At 33.0% G+C, this 17,677-nt stretch overlaps 1 protein-coding gene across 3 annotated transcripts; it reads left to right on the forward strand.

The window, feature by feature from the left end:
- Nucleotides 1-770: 770 nt before the first annotated feature.
- Nucleotides 771-11,973, forward strand: LOC125186646 (rac-like GTP-binding protein 5). Of its 3 annotated transcripts, XM_048083054.1 has the most exons (15): nucleotides 771-917; nucleotides 1,248-1,434; nucleotides 1,817-1,891; nucleotides 1,983-2,220; nucleotides 2,298-2,419; nucleotides 2,740-2,773; nucleotides 2,869-2,915; nucleotides 2,988-3,083; nucleotides 10,809-10,908; nucleotides 11,061-11,148; nucleotides 11,232-11,341; nucleotides 11,425-11,488; nucleotides 11,586-11,650; nucleotides 11,711-11,776; nucleotides 11,869-11,973. In XM_048083054.1, the coding sequence occupies exons 1-15, from the start codon at nucleotides 830-832 to the stop codon at nucleotides 11,971-11,973; spliced, it is 1,485 nt and encodes a 494-aa protein (XP_047939011.1). In that variant the 5' UTR covers nucleotides 771-829. The 3 variants fall into 3 exon arrangements, with proteins under 3 accessions (XP_047939011.1, XP_047939012.1, XP_047939013.1); XM_048083055.1 differs by lacking the exons at nucleotides 10,809-10,908; nucleotides 11,061-11,148; nucleotides 11,232-11,341; ... (2 more) ...; nucleotides 11,711-11,776; nucleotides 11,869-11,973 and adding exons at nucleotides 3,272-3,336; nucleotides 3,551-3,623; nucleotides 3,708-4,002 and having other exon boundaries at nucleotides 2,988-3,119; XM_048083056.1 differs by lacking the exons at nucleotides 771-917; nucleotides 1,248-1,434; nucleotides 1,817-1,891; ... (3 more) ...; nucleotides 2,869-2,915; nucleotides 2,988-3,083 and adding an exon at nucleotides 9,013-9,026 and having other exon boundaries at nucleotides 10,824-10,908.
- The last annotated feature ends 5,704 nt before the right edge of the window (nucleotides 11,974-17,677 follow it).

The following is a 17,677-nucleotide window of genomic DNA, read 5'->3' on the forward strand; positions in this document are numbered from 1 at the left end:
AGATATAGAAATGTTTGAAGGAGAGTGTTATATTGCTAACTCAATACTTAATTGCTAACTACAATTAAATAATAGTCCTTATATATTTAAATCAAGGGTCTAGATCATCATTTCCGGAATGTCAATACGATAAAAAAAAAAAGCATCAATAAGGTATTGAGGTTAATTTACAACAAATTAGTTGTAAATTATTTTTCCACATCCAAAACTTTAAATGCATATAACTATCTCGATTTAAATTATTTTTCTGCATAACATACATCAAATTAAAGATAATTTTATAAGGATTATAACGAGATGCAACATGTATATGTTTTGATGTCAAAATTTGATAAAATTTTTGTAAATATTCATAAATTTCGTTAACAGTTTTATATTAATACACGACACATATTATGTCAATACAATGCTTGTACAATGTCAATATGAAATTGTATTGACATTGTTATATCTTTGTGTTGATGTATTTCATTCACAGTGTTGACATTGTGTTTTTAAAGCCTAAATTTGATAGTTGCTATTATCTTTTTAATATTAAAAAATGTAAAATGAAATCACACATGATAAATTGTAGACAATAAGATTTCTAAAATCTTATAGCCTTAAATTAATTGTAGTCAACAATTAAAGGATTAATTAACAATTCATCACTCCCCAATGTTTGAAACTATTAAGAAAATTTCCCTCCAAAAATTTCTAAAGTTTCCCGCAAAATGAATGAAATCTAAACCCTAGTTCAGTTTGGATCCCCATTTTCATTTTCTCGAACCAGATTACAAGACACAAATACAGAAATCAAGCGCTGCTAACTCAGTAATCACCGAAGACAATGTCGACACCTAACCACCAAGACGATCTCGATCTCCTCCTGTCGCTTGAGGATCGCGTGCTCGAAACGCCGCCGGCTTCTCCATCAGGTACCTCACAATCAATGTCACACACACTGCTGATAGCTTTTCTGCGATTGAAGTATAAATTCTCTATAGCGTTGTCTGTATGATCTGGCACTGGTATGTAACATGCGGATATTGTGTTGGCGTAGCCCTCGATTCGAGCTGTTTCCTATATACGGCGCCGAACATGAATTAAATATATGGATTTGATAGTTCAATCTGGAAATTGTTATTCATCTTTCGATTAGATTAGACTTAATCTGAATGTTTTTTAAGTTTCCCTGTATTTGGAAATGGGGATGTTTCGGAAATTCGTGGTAAATAATGTGTTGAATGAATATGCGTGTACCTTAGGGTATTTATCAGACGATGGGAGGCCACAGCGAACTGGGCCTGTGGATTTGTCTGCTTTCCGAGATGTGGTGGGAGATTGCCTTGATTATGATGCTAAAGATGCCAAGAGAGCTCAGAGCTCTGGGAAGAGCAAGAGCAAAGGCTCGAAAGATATTGAAGTTGAGAAGTTTTCAGGATTGCGAATCCAGTAGGTTTCAATTTTACTTGATTTGATATTTGTTAATAATGCCATTTCCAATTTAAGCTTTGCTACCGATATTAGCTGCTGTAGTATGAGGGCACAGAGCTTCGAGGAATTAAAATGCTTTATGCAAATATGCACGATTTTTTTGAAAAATTTAAATGAGATATGCGTTCTGTCTCTATCTTGACTACAATGATATGCTATACAAACGTTGGGAGTTTGGTACAAGTGGATTCCATTTTGCATATACTTTCTGCTAAATTTGTGTATTTACAAGCCTATGTTAGATGAAAAGATTGCTCTTGTTCAAACTTCAATATTCAAGAAGTGTAATCACTTCATATATACTCTATATTTTAATTGAAATTCATTTTTCCTTGTTCAGGAATCCAGTGGTCTCCCGTGTTGAGTTGAGCAACCATTTATCAGATATTAAATATGTTCAGTTAGACACAATAAAGTAAGCAATTTGAAAAGAAGTCAAATTTTGTATTATAGGTGCTACTAAAACACAGTCATTGACAGCAGAACATTTATTTATTATATTCCAGGAATTTGATTAAAGGAGATACTCTGTCTGGGTGTTGGGCCACTATTGGTGTTTTAGCAGAAAAGGGTGCACCGAGGATGAGTTCCATAGGAAAGACTTTTGCAATTTGGAAAATTGGATGCTTAGGTGATGAGACCATTTCTCTCTTCTTGTTTGGGGATGCATATCAGAAGAGCTGTGAGGCGAAAGTAGGAACCATCTTCGCTCTACTCAATTGCAGCGTCCGCAAAGATAAACCAGTATGAGATTTGACATTCTGTGATATGGTGGTTGTTTCCTTTCAAGATTTTTTACTATTTTTTCACAACTGTTTCAGGGAACATTTTCATTGAGTATCTTTGCTGCTAAGCATATTCTGAAGCTAGGCACTTCTGCAGATATGGGGGTTTGTCAGGGAAAAGGAAAGGATGGAGACCCTTGCACAGCAGTTATTGACAAGTATGCCAAATTTATGCTATATTGCTCTGATGTGATCGTGTCAATAAATTTCAAAGGACATTGGTTTCTTTGCTGAGTTTGTTTTCTGATATTTTCATTGTTTAAAATAGTTTTCCTTTACTTTCTCATTGTTAGTCTACTTTATAGAAACTCTTTTTGTGGCTATGATATAAGCAATGAGGAGAAATTTACTGATTTCTTCTTTTAACCTTTTGATCATCCAAGAATAAAGAACATAATCAGTTTTTAGTTGATTGCATTTCTGAATTATACATAGAATAACTTATCCAAATTACTAATACATTTTTCTCCATCTGCAGACGGCGTAGAAAATTCTGCAACTTCCACGCACATGTACTGTCAGAACACAGCTATTGGCTATAACCCCCCCTAAATCACTCCCAAATGAATATGATTTGTTTATGCTAACTCGTTGTTTATGTTGTCAGAATTCTTCGAAGAAATACACATCTACAAGGACAGAGCTCAAAGGAGGGTAAGTGATCAAGTTTCATCTGCTGTCATTTTTACAGTTCTTGTTACATAACTATTGTGTTCCATCTACCAGGAATTTAAGGACAGGCTTCAGAGATTATCTCAAGTCTGAAGGAATCTATGTGGTGAAACCTACAGAAGCGAAAACAAGCTCAACAAAGTCTACTAAGTTATTGTCTGTGGAAGGACTTAAGAGGGCATTGAGGTCTCCTTTAACTGATTCATATTTCAATGCTACTACAATGTTTTTGTCCAATCTCAAGAATGTTTGTTTATACGTAAAGAATGCGCCTCCAATAAATTCTCTATATTTCTTGCTGCAATATCTGAAGTATCTATCAACTTATGTCCTTGCAGCAAGGCAGACAAAGTGACAACAAATGTACACTCTCAAGGAATAAGGTTTATGAATCACATCACAGGTATTATATTGTTGCTTTTTTTTCATAATCCTGTTTTGGATTATCCAATCTAGTAAACAAAAGATTTATTGAATTACACAATTCTCCCAAAAACCACTAGTTCAGTAACTTCTGTTTAATCCAGAATACTCATGATTAGATAACATTCAAATATCACTTTTTTCGATTCCATTTGATTTGGTCGCATATTTTGGTCATTGCACTTAAATTACAGCGGAAAGGGATATCAAATTGAACAAAGCCACTAGCCTTCCACGTCAGCAAACGAGTAGACCAGACAACAACAGGTGGGGAAAAGTTTTGTGTTGTATTTCTTGTTTAGAAATGTGTTCCTATTTCTTGCTGAAAATCCCTTGTATCTGGTTGGTCAGATTCAGACAAGGCCAAGAACCAGATGCCAAGAGATTGAAAACAGATCCTAAAAAGTCCCAAGAAAAGAACACCAAAGAGGTTGGTGTTAAGATGATTGAGTTAGATTTTCTTAGTTCCGATGAAGAGCTTTGACCTCCTACTTGTCTCCAAATTCTTGGAAATTTTGTAGATTTACGGTACAAAAACTTGTGTCAGGATTGGGGTTGGAGCACCGTCTAATAATTCTTTATTTGGAAAATTTTGGACTCATTTTTTATTTTACAATTTTTATAAAAACCAACGTTCTATTTGCCATTTTATGAGTATTAGTATCACACCCGTGCTATGCACGGTCCACTTTGTTCTCTTCAAATATGAATTTTTTTTTTAAAATAATAAAATTATATGAAGTCTACAATTATAATGTATTTAATAATAAATATAAATAATACATTTGATTAAAGTAGTGAATTCTATTAAAATAAAGTTGTGATACACAAATGATGAGTTTATAATAATTTGTGTCACAAATTTGAGATGATAAAATTTTATTATATAATGATAATGTTGAAAACTGTACGTAAATATAGAAAAACATATATATGAATATAGCAAGTTTGAAAAAAAAAAAATTAATGTACATTTCCATATTTTTAATAAATATGACCATAGGGGTGTGATTCGTTGCTAACTTTTGTTAAGTTTGCTAACTTGCGTTACATCAATGCAATGTATTAAAAATGTCAATACGATGATACTGAAATGTCACCATAACCTTAAGTTGATAATTTAATACATTATGTTGACATTGACATTTAAATGGCAACACAGTTTATTAAAATGTCAACACAAATATGTGTCGACATTTTAATGTGATCATGTTGAGATTAAGCTAAAATATAGATATGTGGAAAATAATAATATTGTACATTATTTTTGTAAAATGGAAAAATGACTCTGATCGCGAGATTAAAAAATAAAGTAAATTTACACCACACAAAATAAAAAAACCTAAAGAATGTATATTACCACTTCTCCTAATGAGATTTAAGATATTGTTAATCAAAACCTATAATTTAATATTGCACTGGTGAGACACTTCCTAGTCGAGCTTCATTTCATTGCAATATAGTGACCCTATACACTACAAACCTAAACCTTGAAGCCTAAATCCTAAAACCCTTAACTTTAAAATATACTCATCATGACCAACAAATAATCCAAATATCAATAAAATTCTCTCTCCGTCCCAGTAATGATAGAACAGTGTAAAATATTGTGCCACTAAAGTTGCAAGTCAACCAACGTTTAGTTCACTTTTACTAATCAAATAAAACATTGAAATTCAATTTTATTGTAGTAGGAAAAAAGCTCAAAACATGTACAATATTATTTAAATATTTAAATACCATTATTCTCATTACATTATTGATTATGCGTTTAATTATTTAAATATCATTATTTTATTAATCTCATTAATTCCATAAATTAAAAATTAAATTGGCACTCATTAATATTATTAGCTGTCAATCAATCAACAATTCACCTATTAATTTCATAAATTTTGTGCATCTAATTTTATAACAGTTTTTAAATATCATATTTATGTTAAACAGCTAAGATAACTCCTTAATAATTCTTTCAAGCCCATAATATATATCCAACTACAACAACTTCATAAAGTAATAATTTAACACAATTTTTTTATTAATTGTTTTTATATATTAAATATACTAAAAATTGAATACAAATTTCACTTACTTTATGAAATACTTATATTATTAACGTGTAAAGATTACACAAAATACACCACAATACTAATACTATGAAATAGCTAACATTATTATAAATATCATGTCATATGGAGTATTATATAGTTTTCTTGTTCTTTTAAGATCTTGGATAATCACAGAAAACTGAAGATTAAAAAGATATAAAAAAATTTAATCTAATTTTACAATAATGTAGATATCAACTAAAATCAAATGTGTAGAAAAAATTATACCACTATTATTTCATAAATATCGCCCTTCTCAATAGTAATCCCTCCGTCCCGCTTTAGCAGTCTCATTGACTTTTCTGCACTCGTTTTGTAAAAATGATAATAAATAGCTAAAATGGAGAAATAATAAAGTAAAAAAGAGAATAATGTAAAAAAGAGAATAATGTAGATAAGACTCTTCTCTACATTATTCTCTTTTTTACTTTATTATTTTTTCACTTTAACTATTTATTATCATTTTTACAAAACGAGTGCAGAAAAGTCAATGGGACTGCTAAAGCGGGACGGAGGGAGTAATTATTTAGCCCAAAATAATGAAGCCCAATTTACGGTTAGAGATGAAATCCTAAATCTAAAAAAAAAACGTCGTTTACTTCTATGTTTCTTTCCAAAAAATTTATGTGTCCTTCTCGATGAAAGGTTCTAGTCCAACCTCTATTTGTTTCCAAATTGAACCAGGTACAATCATCCTGCTCTATTCGAAACATATTTATACATGAAGGACGTGAATGCAACTTTCAAAATTAAAAAAATAAAAGGAGTTTTGTGTTCTTTTCCGCTGGTGCATACTCATTTAACCTGACGCACAGTCGTCCCTCTTTGTCCGCCCGTTTCCAGGATCTCCGGCACCACCGGGGATTCTACCTATCGAAACACACAATCTATTCCCTCCGACACCGCTTCCCGATCTATCCTCATGGATCATCAAATTGGATAGAGACAATCCGGCGATAGTGCTCGATCGACCTCATTTCAAGTCCTTCCCGAAGCTCTACAGTTTCTTAGACATTGGAGTAACAGGATTCGGGAAGGAGTACGATGCAGATGGCATCTGAAATAATAATGCATGCGTTTCGTTTGGCTCATTTATGATTTAGTAATTGCTTATAGAGAGTGCCAAATCCACCAATTATTATAGTATATGGGATCGTTGAGTCTTTTGGCTTTCCATTTCTTTGTTGCAACCCCATTAGCTTCCATTTCCTTATAACTTTATTAGCTATAACTTAATTGTGATTAAAAGTTATAATATGCATTTAAAGTAACAACAATGGCATTTTTGTTAATTTTTTCAAACAATAATTAAAATTATAAATAAATTAAATAAATTAAAAAACAATGATATACATGACACATTGTATTTATTCCAAAATGTAGTAGTACTCCATATGACATTAAAAATAATTATGCACGGGAAAAATCACTTATATAGTAAATACACTCATGAATATTAATTAAAATATTTTGAATACCTAACACAAATTGTAAACACATAAAAAATATAGTATTATTTTGCTTTTAATCAACTGATAGCTAAATATGTCTTTACTTTTAAGTTAATCACTAATCCATCAATAATATACTCCTGCAATTTTGTACCTAAAATACATAATACAAAAAAACTATCGTCAACGCAATTTTTAGCCATCTACATTATAAGATAAAACTCATTAATCATTATGATGTTGAAAACTAAAAAACAAAAATAATTAAGCTGCAAGAAACTTATTTGTTCATTTCTCCTCCAACAACCAACAACCTAATTATATAAATACAATCTCTAGGGTTAGAATAATAAGAAATCAGCGCCCCTACATTCTCTCCCTTTTCTCTCTTCCTCCTTCATCTATGCTTCCTTCACACTGTTATTGTAGCACTCAAATAAACAAAGCTTGGCTTCTGCATGTGCTGACCTCCTCGATCGGCTTGGTGAATTTGTCACAATTACATTGGAATTTATAGAAGATCTTTATAGCTTTTGGTATTCTTCCCAGAGTGACTTTTAGTATGTCCACTATTAAAACTTAAATCAATTGTAGTAATTGTTTAGACGTTTCAAATAATGTCGATTGATTAAATTGACCTTTTAAATAATGTAACGTTAGCCTAATTAAGATTATTAACAAAAACCAATTCTATTAAATTTTTATTTTTTAAATTAAAATGACAGTTTTGTAAATAACACCAAAACTCCCTCTTTGTGTATAGATGAGTAATATATTTGACGTTATAAAGATAACAAACAAACCGATTAGTCGATTTTTATGAAAATTGTAAAATTAAAAATATTACTATTGTTTTTATATACTATTATTAGATACACTAACTAAAAAACAAACATCGCTAAATGGGCTCACATTAGGCATGCAATCTATTGTCTTGAGTCATTATTCTTTAATGAAAATTCAACATAACTCCAAATAAAAAAGAAAAACTCAATAATATAGTGTTTGTTGGAGTAAATATCAATAGTCGGAAAAGTAAATTATAATGAATTCAATTACTACAATGATATTGTACTATTAATTTGCTGGCCATTGCACTATATATACCCAGAAAATTAAATCATGTGTACTGAATGAAATGTTAGTGATGATATTTAATTGATAAATTGTAGTAATTGAATTGATTATATAAACACAGAAAATTCAAACAACAATGACAAATCAAAAGAGAAATTAGAAAGTGATCAACTTTTCTTCGAATCTTGGTCTCTCTATCATAACATGTTTTTCACTGTGAATTTTAACTGACATTGAAAACAGCTGTTTGGGTAAGTTGAATAGTTGCTGCATGATTATTCATGCATACACAAAATTAGGTTTTTAAAAAATTATACTGATATTAGGGTTATGATTCCCTACTTTTGCAGGTTTTTTCTCATTGTTTAAATATCTGATCTCGATTGTTCACAGGTTGTGAAGGAGGAGAGATGAGCGCCTCTACGTCTAGGCTCATAAAATGCGTCACCGTCGGTAAAACTTGCTTGCTCATTTCCTACACCACCAACACCTTTCCTACGGTGAGGTCTTTTTCTTTCTCGTGCTAAATAAAATCGAGGCTGTGATTCGTTGACTGTTTTAGTTAAATCGTTGAAATTGAAGTATATATATATATATGTGCTTAAATCTTAGTGAGGATTTCTTCATCAATGTTTTTGAATTTAGCTTCAATGATCCAACGCTTTATGAATTTGATTTTATTGATAACATATTAATTGGTCTCCTCTTTTTGGCATGAATTAATAGGATTACGTCCCAACCGTCTTCGACAATTTTAGTGCCAATGTGTTGGTGGATGGGAATAGTCAATAGTGTTAATCTATCATTGTTCGACACTGCTGGTAATAATCACTACTACTTGTTAATCTTGATCAGTTTCGACTTGATTATATTTATTTGTACACAAATTTACTCAAGAAGCCTATTACTACTTGTATTGAGCAGGTCAAGAGGATTACAATAGATTAAGACCACTAAGCTACCGTAAAGCTGATGTTTTTATACTTGTATTCTCTCTTATTTCCAAGCCTAGTTATAACAATGTCCACATCAAGGTCAATCTTCTTTCTGCTCGATCAGTTTTTTTTTTTCTTTTACTTTTTTTAAGACGATCATCAAATATCAATGGTTCCTCAAGTCATCCACCACGTGATGACTCGAACCCTGACCTAATAGTTAGAGAGGATGCGCCTTACCAATTGAGCTGCACTTTATTGTCATCTTCTGTCTGATGGATTTAAAGTTACATGTTCCTAATAGTTCTTGTTTCTTCTTCTTAAATGCTCAGTCGTTTTGGTCCTAAAGTTCCAATAATTCTTGTCGGAACAAAGATTGGTTAGGATCTCCTTCCATCAATATCTCTAGCATTAACATCATAATTAATGATATTTTTTACGTTCACTGGTAGAAATAGTGAAATATAATTTATTTTCAGATCTTCGAGAGGATGAATGATTCTTTGTCGAGGGCAATACCCATCTCAACTGCACAGGTATAAATAGTTCGTTTTTACACGCCCTAAATCCGCTTCAAAGCTCCAGTATATAAGCGATGACGACCGTTGATTTCCATTTTACTTTGAAGGGAGAGGAGCTCAAGAAAATGAATATATTGAATGCAGTTCCAAAACACAAGAGGTGATCGATAAAGCCGTGTTACTTGGAGCTACACCTTTATCTTCAATTGCCATTGCAACACGTTGTCTCTATGTCCATGATCGAGTATATATATTCTCATTCTGTCTCCAAATTTTGCAGAATGTGAAGGCTGTATTTGATGAAGCTATCAAGGTTGTTTTGCAAGGGAAGAAAAAAAATAAAAAGGCTGCACCATACTATGATTGCTTATGATAAAAATAGATACCAGGAGCACTATCATATTGAAAAATAATAGGAAAAATAATGCTTACTTTGTGAAGAAGCGCATATTGGAAGTGTTAATGATCGAATACTATATCGTAACTAGTACTCTTATCATTCCATCTACTTTTTTGTATTTTTTATAACAATATACTCCATCTAATAAATAGTACTCCTGTATTCACAAATATAATAACAAAATTAAACCAATGACAGAAAGTAATAAAAATAAAAACTACTCCACTACGTAATGAAAAACATGAGTATGTATAAACAAGCAATTCAATTTGAGAGAGGAAACATGTTAGGCGTAATGGTTAACTAAGCGCACAAAATAATTTGGTATTTATAAAGGTTCAAAACTTTCTCTGGAAGTCAATTTCTCTCCATTGGCTTCACCCAATAACTTTTTCCCTTTTAATTTCTTCAATAAATGGTTATATTTATCTCCAAATAAAAAGAAAACCCAATTATAATATACCGTGTTTACACAAAAATATTAATGTTGGAGTAAATCTCAATAATCGGAACAGTAAATTACAATCATGAATTCAATTATAATAATGTTGCAATAATTGCATTGTATATACCCTGAAAAGTGAAAATTAAATCATGTGTACTGAATGAAATGTTAGTGATGATATTTGATAAATTGTAATTAAATTGATTATACCAAAACATAAAATTCAAACAGTACCAATGAGAAATTAAAAGAGAAACTAGAAGAAGTGATCAAGAGAAGAAGGTAAGAAATTTTCTTCGACTCTAGGACTCTATGTGTGTCTCTCTCACACACACATACAGTTGATTGGATTAGTTGTTGCATGCATACACATATTTATGCAGGTTTTTTCTCGTTGTTTAATTGTATTGTGCGACTGATTGTTGATTCGGTGTATGTAGACTGTAGAGCATAAATTTTGAGGTAATAAATCTGAGCTCTATTGTTCACCAGTTTGTGAAGGAGGAGGCGATGAGCGCCTCTAGTTATAGGTTCATAAAATGCGTCACCGTCGGAGACGGAGGCGTTGGTAAAACTTGCTTGCTCATTTCCTACACCACAAACTCCTTTCCTACGGTTGAGTTTTCTCTCTCTTTCTTTCATGCTAAACTACTACTCCTTCTGTCCATAAAAAATGGTACTGTATCATTTTTTTTTCAATCAGTCCACGAAAATTAGTCTCATACTACTAAAAATGAATATTTACTCTTTATTTGTGCGATGAATAGGGTTACATCCCGACTGTATTTGACAATTTTAGTGTGAATATGAGGGTGGGTGGGAGCAGTGTTAATCTATCGCTGTGGGACTCTGCTGGTAAATTACTTGGTTCTTGATTTTATTTAGTAGTAGTACTAATTTATTTGTAGAAAAATTTAGTCATGAATTCTGTTGAGCAGGTCAGGAGGATTACAATAGATTGAGACCACTAAGCTACCATGGAGCTAATGTGTTTATACTTGTATTCTCTCTTATTTCCAAAACTAGTTATGACAGTGTCCACAACAAGGTCAATCTTCTTTAATTCCTACTCAGTGTTATCTTCTTTCTCACTTGTTGCTAATAGTTTTCCTTTTCTTCTGAAATGCTCAGTGGAATTCTGAGTTGAGGCATTATGCTCCTAATGTTCCCATAATTGTTGTCGGATCAAAGACTGGTTAGGATCTCCTTTCATCACATCATACTGCTGTTTTTGTGGTTTACTACATTCTATGTGTAGTTCGGTAGAATAGAGATATCTAATTTATTTTCAGATCTTCGAGATGATAAACAATTCTTTGTGGACGACCCTGAGGCGGTACTCATCTCAACTGCAGAGGTATATATAGTTCTTTTTTACATGGTTAAATCCGGTTTGATGTATCATTTTTCTTTGAAGGGAGAGGAGCTCAAGGAAATGATTGGAGCAGCTGCTTACATTGAATGTAGTTCCAAGACACAACAGGTGTGATCAAGGAGCTACATATTTATGCCATTTTAACACGTTGTCAACGTCCATTATCGAGTCTATTCTCATTCTGTCTCCAAATATTGCAGAATGTGAAAGCTGTCTTTGATGAAGCTATCAAGGTCATTGTGCAGCAACCAAAACAAGGGAAGAAAAAGAAGACAAAGGGCCAACAAAAGTGCAGCATACTGTGATTGTATTATGGTACTCCAAGATGATGATGAATGATAATGATGGTGGTGAGTGAGAGTGAGAGAGAGAGAGATTAGCTTGCCATGTTGCTTAGTTTCCTCTTGAATTCATTTCTAGGTGACATAAGGGCATCTATACAAATGGGATGACTATCTCCATGCAAAAAATTCCGCCACGCCGTCATTTTTATCTCCCTCTTTTTTTTTTTTTTTTTTGTTTGTCTCAGACTACAACTTCTACAATGGATGCTTTCTCCCCGTGCCAGAACATTAATTTGCACCATTCATTATTTTACTTTTAAAATTAAAATACGAGACAATGTATAATACGAAAGTACTTCATATATAATAAAGTAAAACAACAAATCCTAAATATTTAAAAATTACAAATCCTAAAAGTTAAAATAACAAATACTCTCTGGCCCTGAAAATGTCACTTATTTCCATCTTTGTCCACCCCTAAAAATTTGTCACCTTTCATTTTTACCATTTTTGGTAGTGGACCCTACATTTCACGAACTCATTCTCACTCACATATTATTATAAAACTAATATATAAAAATAGGACTCACATGACACTAACTTTTTCAATCTACTTTCTATTACATTTCTTAAAACCCGTGCCGGGTAAAATGGTGACAAATTGTAAGGGACGGAGGGAATACTAAAAGAATCGCACGATCTTCTTAATGAGTACGCGGATGATGAGGTTGTGCATGCAGAGTTGATCTGAGGTCACCTCTAACGTATCCTGGGCAAACAAATGTTCCATGTGTTGGAAGTTCACATTAAGACTGATATTCTGATAGAACCTGAAGTTCGATCAAGGGAATTGAGCACCTGTTTGTGATGAGAAACACTAAGAACGATAAACCTAGCGGAGGCTAGGGTTGAGAGGATTAGGGTTTCGAGGAAAAGAATTTTATTTCTTATTTCTCGATGATTTTTGACTCTCTAATGAACTCTTTATATATAGAGTTCGGACCCTGCTTGATTCGACTTACGATTCGGGAAAGAATCAAGAAGAAAACCCGAAAAGATTTAATTAATCTAAACTAGGCAATTGTTCCAAAAATAAGGAAAGCAAAACTAAATAAACAAAAAGATACGATCCCAATAAATCCTAATTCTAATAGGTGACGAAGTCTTTAAACTTTAGGGGTCGAGACGCATTCCGTCTGGGTCTGTCCTTCCGTGCTTGTGCTCGACTCGTTCTCTCTCTGCGTCTTCCCCTTGTCGGTTGCTCTGCATCTTCATTGGCGTGGCTTGCTGGTGAGCCTCCGCCTTGGCCAACGGTTGGATCCCTATCATGTTCCATAGGGTGACGCAACGCTCACACTTGTTGAGGGATCGTAGACGACTCTGGTTGCTGGGTGATGGCCAGAAGTTATCAGGCTCTTCCTGCTCCGCCTAGTTGAGGTCGATGGAAGTACGTCCATCGCTCGGCCAAAGTTTTTGTTCTCTTCTGTGCACCACTTTTAGCCTCAGATCCACAGCTAAATTTGGGGCTCCTTTGGAGAAGTTGCCAAACGTCTAAGTCAGTGAAGAACGCCTTCTTGGCCAAGCTGTGTCCGGCCACATCTTCTGGGCGTTGGCGTAGAGGCCACCCCTCTTCTGCACGTCCTTTTGAACCTATGATCACTGCTTCCAGATCATTTCGTACGCACACTCGATAGAGCCCCTCAGCCTCTGAGTGTTGTACTTCTCAATAATCCATGGAATATATGGAACTTCTAATTGTTTCCGATGACGAGTCCTCTGAAACATCAATAAAGCACCTCACCAACACTACCGTTTCTCCTGGGGTATAGCCCCACGGCCCGTGTGGGTTGGCCTTAACCCAAACAGATTAGCCCAATTCACATCCCTAGTAATAATAAAGAATTACTATAATTTTAATAATGTTTATTATAGTTTACTTATTGTTGTTATTAATATGTTATCAATTACTCCGTAACTTATTATGAAAAATCTAATGTTTATATTGAAATTATGAATCATAATAATAATACAGTAATACAAAATTATTACGCTCTTGAGTAATACAGTATCTTACTACATGAATTTTAATTTGATTCTAAAATTATTATATTAATTAAAAATTTAATAAAAAAAACTTACCTCATTATTCTATCAATTAGTTAATTTATTATTGTGAGAATCATTTCAGAATTTAATTGATTAATATAAATTCAAAATTTGAACAATTATTCTAAATATTTCCAAATACTACAGAATAAATAATCTATCAGAAATCATATTTCAAAAAATCATAATCTTTAAGAACATTACTTTCTTGAAATATTTTCACGGAATCATCAATTTTTAATGCAAATAAGACATAGCACGCCAAATAAATAAGACATAGCAAGATTATTTGATGAATCGTTACTTAGATCAAAGTATCAAACGCCATCAAATCTTTCATTATATAAAGTGGCAGTTTTTTGGAGTCAATTTTGGCGGGAAAATGGGAGTGTATATGGAAAAGTTTTTAGATTTATGTGTATGAAGTCTGACAGAAATAGATATTGTCTTCCTTGCAAAAGTAAATTTCACATAGAACAGTGTGTAGCCAAGAGATGGTACATATTCCAAAAAGAAAAAAAGCTGGCAATCTTGAGAAAAAAGTTTGCACGCCACACTTTCAATTTGGCCAACAACTTCTAGGAGAGCAATACTGAAATATTTTTCTATAAATACCGAGCAAAACTAACAGAACTCCATTAACGAAAAATTCTCTCTCTAAGTTGATTTTCTCTTCCTTTCAGTTGAATGAAAGGCCCTACAATGTTTTGTTTTTTTGGAATTGATATTGTGAATTGGTAGGTTGTATCAACATTATTAGGAATTTCTTAGGTTTGATGTTTCACATTATTGTAAAGATACAATTCACCTAAGTACGTAGTAGTATTTCTTACTCCCCTTTTTTACTTTCGATAATTCTTTATTAGTGCTGTGGTGGAGACTGGAGAAATGGATTGGAGAAAATTTTGGAACAATTCTCCTGATGCCTCCACGCAAGAAAATCTAGAAAGGTAATTAAGACTGCCTCGAGCGCCACCGCGCCAAGTATAAACTGCTTGGACTGGTGAGAACTCATACGGGAGCAGATGATAAATCATATAAATGCCTATCACAATAATTAAGAAGTTGCAGTCGGAGTTAAGTTCGACATCGATTTGCTCGCCGTTGCCGGAGAGGTTCTGAAATTGAGTATTCCAAAAATCGGCCCTCTTTTTCTCCCAATATTAGAGAAATTCCTCTTCGTTCTCTCTCTCATTAAAGCGAACCTCTTGAAATAAGCATTAAAGGTGAAGGTTTTTAAGAAATCGTTTGAGGCTTGAGCATTTCTAAATCCACGCCATGTGACAGGGCTGTGAAGCAGGTGGGCGACGGAAGGTTAGCTGGCGTGGCTGGCCGGATCGGCTATCAGGACGTTTAGTGAGGAGCTGAAGGCGTGGTTGGTGTGGAAGCGATGCGTGTTGCGCCGATCGAGAGAGAAAGAAATGTGGTGCCACTTTCATATAGGGTTACTTTAAATGAGACTTAGTTTTGGGCTTTGATATTATCAACTATTTAAGCAGTGTAATTTGTAAATAGCACGTACTATATATTTATTTAAAGTGCTAGAGGCAGTATATTTAGTACGTAGGGGTAACTGCTTTTAAAGTCACCAACTTTCCATGAATTTCGGTTTTTCCCACGAACTTTAAAAAGTTCGTGTAATGTCACGAACTTTATTGTCAGTTGCTATTTTCCCATGTCAGGTTTTCCGGTCTGATTCATACTGTTCGTTTCCTATTAAGACAATGTCTAAATTCTTTTAACTTACTATCGTTATCTTCGTCTTTGAAATAGCTTCGCGTGGGTACTTTGTACGCCTCAATCGGAACTCGGATGAAGAAGTTATGGTCATTTGATGAAGGCTGCAACCTTTGTACGACCTTGTACTATCATAATGGCTATAACTTCTTGATCCGAGTTCCGATTGAGGCGTACAAGGTACCGACACGAAGCTATTTCAAAGACGAAGATAATGATAGTAAGATAAAAGAATTAAGACATTGTCTTAATAGGAAATGAACAGTTTGAATCAGACCGGAAAACCTGACATGGGAAAATAGCAACCGACAATAAAGTTCGTGGCATTACACGAACTTTTTAAAGTTCGTGGGAAAAACCGAAATTCATGGAAAGTTTGTGATTTTAAAAGCAATTACCCCTTATTTAAAGTGCTAGAGGCAGTATATTTAGTATGTAGTGGAGATTGGTTTATTTTTTGAGGTTTCACAAATTTTTGTAATACTTAGTGAAGTGTTCTGTAAATATATTTTACTTTCTTATTGGAGATTCTGGGAAAAGATTTGCTCATCTAATGCATATCTATAAAATTGTATCTATATCAAATGGGAATCATTATGAATATTTTAAACTGCTTACTTAGTTGCATATCCGTCAAATTTAATGTTAATTTAATCATATGATTTTACTTACCGAGGAAAAGGCTTTTTTCTTTGTATTGCTAATAATATTAATGTTGTTCCAAAATATTAATAATTTAATAATAAAATTATAAATTTGGAAGCTTAAGAATTAAAACAAAAATATATAATTCTTAAGAATATATAATTCTTAAAATTAAAATTAAAATAATAAGCATCATCGTTATTTATACACATATCATCAAATTTTAATATATTTGATCATATACTACATCTCCACATAGTGACATTTTTCCTTTTTTTTAGTGACAGCCGGATTCCTACGTCACATAATTAATGTCACATTTTTCGCATCTCCACGTAGTCACATTTTTCCTTTTTTTTTCAGTGACAGCCGAACTCTTAGGTCAAATGATTAATGTCACATTTTTCGTTTTAGGTTGTATCACAAAAGATGTCACATCTTTTTAAAAAAAATTCACCCCATGTTAATATAAATATATTATATTTTTCTCCACTTTACAAATAAAATACTTCCTCCGTCCATAAAAAATAGAGCACAATTAGTGCATCCCCATCTGTGCTCTTAGCTAAGAGCACGGAAGTGGGCCTGGACCCACTTTTACTCCTTGTCATTAGCTAACAGCACGACACCCACATCCGTGCTCTTAGCTAAGGCCAAGCTCAAGGGTCTCACCATTCTATTATTCAATTTAAATAAAAACATTTCCACAATATTAAAATACATTAAAAATACCCGAAATACTATTACAAATTATAAAATAATTAAAATTTACATAATTAAAATCCTAAAAATTAAAAATTACATATTAAAATCCTAAAAATTAAAAATTGCATAACTAAAAAGTATGAATGAGAAATAATTTGATGTGAAAAGTGGATGATGAATGTGTGTATTTATAGATGATTTTGGGATATAAAAAAAATCACAAAAATCCAAAAAAAAGTCCAAAAAATGGCTCTATTTTTTGGGAATCCAAAAATATATTTTTTTCAATTTTTGGTATTATTTCGAATTATTTATGATTTTTTTTTTAAAAAAAGAAAAATTGAATTTGTTAACGGCTAAGCCGTTGGCCAATCAAATCGTGCCACGTAGGGCTGCTCAGCGGCACAGACGGACAACGCCTGCTCAGCGGCACGGACGGACGGCGGTAAGAGTACCGCTGCGGATGCTCTTACCATTTTTTGATGTCTACAAAAAATAGAGCACATTCATTTATGGAAAGTTTTCAACAAAT

The sequence above is a fragment of the Salvia hispanica genome, chromosome 5, assembly GCF_023119035.1.
Source record: "Salvia hispanica cultivar TCC Black 2014 chromosome 5, UniMelb_Shisp_WGS_1.0, whole genome shotgun sequence".
NCBI classification, from domain to species: Eukaryota; Viridiplantae; Streptophyta; class Magnoliopsida; order Lamiales; family Lamiaceae; genus Salvia; species Salvia hispanica.